At 38.1% G+C, this 6,802-nt stretch overlaps 1 protein-coding gene across 3 annotated transcripts in view; it reads left to right on the top strand.

Moving 5' to 3' along the window:
* The first annotated feature begins 974 nt into the window (after positions 1 to 974).
* The window catches only part of Rubicon (run domain Beclin-1-interacting and cysteine-rich domain-containing protein rubicon), a 32,382-nt gene continuing 26,554 nt past the window's right edge, over positions 975 to 6,802 (top strand). The window contains exons 1-4 of one of the 3 annotated variants that reach the window (XM_089248339.1): positions 975 to 1,189; positions 3,447 to 3,603; positions 4,984 to 5,197; positions 6,037 to 6,143. In XM_089248339.1, coding sequence (XP_089104465.1) covers positions 1,167 to 1,189; positions 3,447 to 3,603; positions 4,984 to 5,197; positions 6,037 to 6,143 — 501 coding nt within the window. In that variant the 5' untranslated portion in view covers positions 975 to 1,166. Of the gene's footprint in view, positions 1,207 to 3,446; positions 3,604 to 4,983; positions 5,198 to 6,036; positions 6,144 to 6,802 lie in introns of all 3 variants that reach the window. The other 2 variants (XM_089248341.1, XM_089248340.1) reach the window with 2 other exon arrangements.

Genomic DNA, 6,802 nt, shown 5'->3' with positions numbered 1-6,802 from the left:
GGAAGAAAAACAAAATCATACATGGAAACAATTGTCAATAGAGTATGAAAAATTGGTATTATTTACTGTAAATATGGTTTATTTTGACATTTTTGATACGTTTTACAGGAATGTTTTAGAGATTTATATCTTTAAATTTTTGTGACTGTAAGATAATGGTCATCTTCTGATCTTGGGTTTCTGTGAAGAACGAAAAAATGAAAACACTTTGTTAAAAACATCGAAAATAAAGGGATATTCTTATAAAAATGTCAGAATGACTTGAAATAAATTGAAAATACGCAAATGTTTGAGGAAATCGGGTCATAAGGACAATTGAAAAATTTTCTGATGGAATAAAGATAAATGTGACCATACGTCCTGTATTGTGAATGATTACGGCCATCTCAAATTTTTTTTTTGTATAAATTTTTTGTTTTTTCATTTGTTTCCAATGAAGCCAACTTGATTTTTCACTCTACAGTCCACGTTGAATATGAATATGATATAAATAAGAACATGTGGGTTTCATTTTCCCCCATGGCAATTTTTACTGATTTTTAGCAATAGTTGGCAACTTTCTGCACTTTCGGAATAATGTTTTGGCTGTTATTGGCGAAGTCCCGTATTCTGTTGTGTTTTGAATACCAAAATCCCACATTCCCTCCCACGAAGAAATGGGTCTTAAAATAACTCCTTAAAATTTTAGGTAAATTTTTTTTAAGGGATTTATTTCTTTGTTCTTGATTTTTTTAAATATATCCCTCTTTTTACAAAATTATCTCTTACAATTTTCGAGAGAGTTGAAATAAACGAAAGTATGGTCAGCCGATTCATTACCGTACTGTTAAATTTTTGTTGCCAATTTCTGGTCGTAAACAAGCCAGAAACTCGTTAAATTATTATAAATGGGGGATACGAAACCTCGCTAAGACAAGAGCAAACCCAAGGTTTCTAGAATAGCAAACCTGCGGATGACAAAATGTAAACAACGTGAATCATACGTGACTGGCTGATAGAGGAAAGACATGGATCTCCAAGGGCAAGGGACGGCCTGTCACAACTTTTACTCGCATTTAAGCTCGATAAGAATTCACCTAGACTGTAACAATTGTTAACAATAATTATTATAATTGTTTCTTCGCTAATGGTGGATCGAAACTACCTCGAGATAATTTCATAACGAAATGGGTAGTAGGAAAAGTGTTAAGTAGGTTGGATTTCTTTGTAAGTTTTTAAAAACAATCTCAGTTCAAATTTTTTATTTGTAGGCATTCATGTGTTTAGCATTTAATTGTGGATTAACAGAGACGGTTATTACACGATTAATTGCATGGTATGATGTAAAAAAGATGTGATAGTTACTATCTTATCAATGTCTAGCTGGGATGTAATTACAGTAGATAGGGTCGAACTTATAGAAATCAGTCACAGATCCAGGGTGATGCGTGTGGGGGAGAGGAGACTTATTTCATCGGATCATCCTGTAAATTACAGGACACATATTTTCCCATATTTACCCTTGGGAGGGCAATAGCTCCCCTTTCTCTGGATCCTGCACCTGAGTGAAGAGCGAATAGCTTCAGCTACAAATGAAACTGAAGCAGACATCTTCAACCACAGATGGAGTTGAGGCAGACATCTTCAACCGCAGATGGAGTTGAGGCAGACATCTTCAACCGCAGATGGAGTTGAGGCAGACATCTTCAACCGCAGATGGAGTTGAGGCAGACATCAGCTGTGAATGAAGTGGAGGCAGACATCAGCTGCGAATGAAGTGGAGGCAGACATCAGCTGCGAATGAAGTGGAGGCAGACATCAGCTGCGAATGAAGTGGAGGCAGACATCAGCTGCGAATGAAGTGGAGGCAGACATCTTCAGCTGTTAGTGAAGCGGTGGCAGACATCTTCAGCTTTGAATGGAGTAATGGCAGACATCTTCAGCTTCTAGTGAAGAAGTGGCAGAAATCTGCAGCTGCTAGTGAAGAAGTGGCAGAAATCTTCAGCTGCTAGTGAAGAAGTGGCAGAAATCTTCAGCTGCTAGTGAAGAAGTGGCAGAAATCTTCATTTGGCAGATATGCTGCTATAAATTCAAAACATTTTTACTGCTGTCAGCCTCCAGTTTAGCAGTTACACTAACAAAATTTTAGGTGCCAATACCAATTTTTTTAGTCGTCATGGCGACCTAGCACTTGTCCAGCCCTGGTATAGGGTGTCCCATAAATTTATAAATATCCTGAAAATTCATGAAAATTGCAGCAATGTGTATATTGTTTCAGATACTGAAGAGACTGTAGAAAGGTTCAGGTCCAGAATTCTGTTATTCTGTAACAATACTTGTTACCCAGCTCGAGGATCTGATGCTAGGCATCAGATTGTCACAATCAGTTACGTGATCGGTGATTGCGGCCAATCGGTATTGTTGCTGTGTTGAAATGTTTTTGAAGTAATATAAATACCTTGTTTCGCTAGCTGAGTGTCGCCAACTTCTGTTGCTACTGATATTTTGTTTTGTTCATCATGCAGTAAGCCTCGTTGACATAATACCAGTCTGCTAAAGCTGGTGTTGGTTGCATACATTGTGGGAAATAAAAAATTTTCACTACTGTCTTCCTGTAAATTTTCATTTATCCAGTTTTAAGCTATTCATTTTAGCCATCAGTCAGTTTTTACAGCACCTTCTTGGTGTTTTAAAAAAAAACTTTCTTTCGAACCGAGTACAACTCAGGTCTGTCACCATCTATGGGCGTTACTACGTAGTGAGTTTTGCCGGAAGCGTAACTGTGTGTGTGTGTGCCTAAGTCTGAATGCATATGTGGTGTTGTATTTGATTTTTCAGTGCTGCCATCTATATTTTGAAAGTGAAGTGAGTGATGTGTTATGATTGAATTACATTTGTACTGTTTGTAGGTCTGTGGCGAGACTTTTTAAAGGGGAGATTGGGCTGTATTCGCCTTGATTTTTTTTTTTTACCTCCAATTTCGCCTTGAAGTTGGGAACCACAAAAAACGTTTTAAAAAACAAATAATCTCTACATTTTGGACAGTACCTGGAACAAATTAAATGTCTTTACATAGGGAAAATAGCCTATGGAAAGTCACAGTTTGGCCAACAAAAATTTTTCTGATTAACGTGGTTTCAGAGTGAATTATCTTCATCAGCCGAGGTATCACTGTATAGTCCTACAAATGTACTTCAGTTTGCGAGTGTAATTTGTTTCAGAAACGTATTCATATATCAAAGTTAACTTCCCCGTGAGAAATACTTGAAACTTTTAATTGATTCATTACAGCTATCTCCCCTTATGATTGTTTTCAAAGACAAAGTTGTAGCTTTTTCGATGTGCATTTAAGTTTTGAAATTATAAGAGCGACGTTCACTTAATTTTTTTCTCAAAGTTTTGCTTTTGTTAAGTTTTGAGTATTACTGTCTTTTAATAACTTGCATTTCTTTTATCATATTTTACAGCATGCTTGATGAGCACTACAACCTGCTGAAGGTTCTGAAACAGACAGCCGAATGGCTTTTGTGTTGTAACGCTTCAAATGTTTGGAACACCTACGGTGGTTTGTCCAGGTTCTCAAGCATAATAGATGAGATTCTTTCTCATGGTTTACGATACAAGGTAATTTAAAAAATCCTGAACCTCAGGAAAATAAAAATAAATAATTTTATCGCAGAGGTCAGCTCGTTGGCATGCTGAGCTATTTGGAAATTTGTGTAGCATAGCTGAGCTGCACGTGGGCCTCAGTGAAAAGTATAATGTGGCCCACGCTGTGTCAAGGGTTGAAGGTGCCTCATATAGCAAATCCCATTTAAGAAATTCATGCTTAATTTGGTTTTTGAAGTTTTATATACTCTTGTCTTAATTACTCTAACTTTTTTGATCTGGAAAGCTGGAAAGGTGGCAATACCCAGTATCAAATAAATTGTAAAATATGATTACATTTTCTTAATATCTATCATTTTGAGCGCTAACACCCCCCCCCCCCCACCCCTCAAAGTGTGAGACCTGGCACGGCTGTACCTATCGCAAACTTTCTCTAATGGCAGCTCTGCCTAATGTCAAGTTATGCGCGTGTTGCTGCCAAAGCCCGAAGTTAGCCACTACGCGAAGTGGCCAGCACAGTTAACCCGGGCCAATGTCCAAAATTTTGGCTTTCAACAGACTTTAGCCGGCCCCTGTGTGTCAATCCTTATAGATCCCTACATATGTATCACTGAGATATCGAAATTCAGATTCCTTTGATCGTTAGGGTTGTCATAGCTAACCATAATAATTATGGTTTTTGCTATGGCTATAATAATAAATGGCCATAATTATCACAAAAAAATACGCCAACTCAGCGATGACCCTGAATTGTGGAGATCAATATAGAGATGTATGGGGATTTATATATAGGAGCTGGCAAAAGCCCAAATTTCGGACATTGGCTCAGGGCTGTCATTTCAATTTTTTCCGGGGGGGGGGGTGGACATGTACTCAAGGTATGTATGTATATACCATTTGTAGTCTATTTTCAAAAACCGGGGGGCCTCAGCCCCCCTGACCACCCCCCCCCCCCAAATGACGGGCCTGCATTGGCTAGGTCAACTGGACTGGCCACTTCGTGAAGTGGACAGCTTCAGGCTTTTCTAACACATATGTCAGGGTCATCTTTACGCATAGGGCCCACCCGGGGCCTCAAGACAAGAAGGGGGTCCCCTCACAAAAATGAGATCCGGTTGAAATTTTCAAGAATTTTCCATACAGGACCTCAGAAAAATCACTTTGCCTGAGGGCCGATGATGCACTTAAGATGGCCCTGTTGGGGGTTCATTAAGGAGAGAGAAAGAGCTGGTTGTGAAATAATTATTGTTAAAATTATTTTGCTGGGCAATCTTTGACGGAAATTCATACTCAGATTTAGAAATTCGATATTTCCTGATTCAACGTAAAGCTTTTTTGTGTTGTTTTTATGAAAATGGTTTGATTAACTGCTGTATTCATTGCTTTTTATTTCAGGACAATGAGAAATATTGGTCGGTGGTAAAAGATTTGCACCGGGATGATGCTACTGTAATTGAGCTGCATACTGACGCTAACTCAAAAGAATCATCAAAAACTGACCATTCACTGCACAGAACGTGGCTCGAAAAAAGCTTATTGGAACACAACCTATCTCGGAAACTGCAAAAACTTATTCAAGATATTCATCATGTCTATCTACATTATGAAGGTATCAAATCGCGATTGGTATTTCTCATTATTGATGCACTTGAAATGATATGACAAGCTTTGCATATTTTCCACTCTGACTTCTAACAATACAGGGTAAGTCAAAATGAATGCCAGGATTTCAAAGCTTTACTATGCAAAATGTAATTGTATTTATTTAAAAGATACATACATGTAGAGGTATTATAATCAGGACCTCAGAATTGAATGTTTTGAATGTAGTCCTCACAAATGTTCAATATGCTCTCCTTTTGTTACACAGCATACATCAAGTCTGTAATGCAATTCTTGCCAAACCTTGTGTAGCATGTCTGTATCAATGCTGGCGATATCAGCTGTGATACGGGCTTCCAAAATCAATCATGGTCATTAGTAATCATTGTGGTAAAGTGTTATTAAGGTGGTTTTGCACTTCAGTTAGAAGATGTTATGGTGCACCATCCTGTTGCAGAATAAAGCTAGCCAGGTCATCTTGCAGCTGTGGCAGAAGCCATAATTGGAACATAGAGATAGATACACAGTTCCTGTCATGGTAGCCATGTAAACAAAGAGCACATATTGAACACTCATGAGGACTACATTAAAAAAACTTGATTATAATACCTCTATATATATGTATGTATCTTTTGAATAAATACATTATTTACATTTTGCGTAGTAAAGCTTTGAAATCCCGGCATTCATTTTGGCTTACCCTATATTTATTTCATTCCGAAGAATCGTGAGCCACTGTAAAATACTGATCATAGAGTTATATGTCTTTCTTCACAGTGTGCAATTTTCAAAAATTAATTCGATATAGTTTGTAATTCACAGTTTATTTCTATTCATCCATTTCAGAAACAGCTTTCTTGCGAAATTTGACATGTACCGCAGCTCTTTTGATTTGTGTGCGGGCTGTTGAACAGAACCAGTTGATGATGTTGATGGATCTAGATCCTTCTCTTGTAAGTTAGAAGTTGTATTGTTGTGGTATTATTACATTAAAGTATAGGATGTCCTAAAATGAACTGATTATTTTCGTTTTAATGGAATAGTGAGAAAATGGTGATAGTAAGGGGGCATTCAAGTATTACATCAGCATCTATGAAGGGTGGGGGGTTCTCAAGTGTGCTGACTTTTGATGGTGGGGGGTGCTCCAACGAGACCCAATCCAATAGGGTAAAGGACTTACATCCTTCAAGGGACAGAGTCCAGGTCTTGTCTGTACTTCAGGGGGGGGGGGGTGAATGATGCTTATGTCATTAACCACCCCTTTATAAACACATGGACCTCCCCCCAAAGCAGAACGTGCCGAAATCTGTGACGTATGTCACAGAACAATGTGGAAAAACGTTAAGAAAAGTGATGAAGAAACACTATTATATGGTAATTTTTATGATAAAACATTTCCAGTCAGCCGATGGCTCGCTGCAGAACAATGCAAAATATTATGCTTTGTGGCACATGGAATATTCTTAATGACATTATTACTGGGAATGCTAAAAACCAGAAAACCGTATTACAGTGTCTCATGCCACAGTGCATGAAATAAAGAAGGCAAGGTCGTATCTCCAGTGGTGCAGATGGTTTCCTGGTTCTTAAGAGGGCCTAGGTTCAAGTCGTG

The sequence above is a fragment of the Pholcus phalangioides genome, unplaced genomic scaffold, assembly GCF_987345545.1.
Source record: "Pholcus phalangioides strain wild (caught in Gottingen) unplaced genomic scaffold, Ppha-v1.0 ptg000020l_1, whole genome shotgun sequence".
Classification (NCBI taxonomy): domain Eukaryota; kingdom Metazoa; phylum Arthropoda; class Arachnida; order Araneae; family Pholcidae; genus Pholcus; species Pholcus phalangioides.
This window is presented reverse-complemented; position numbering and strand designations above follow the sequence as displayed.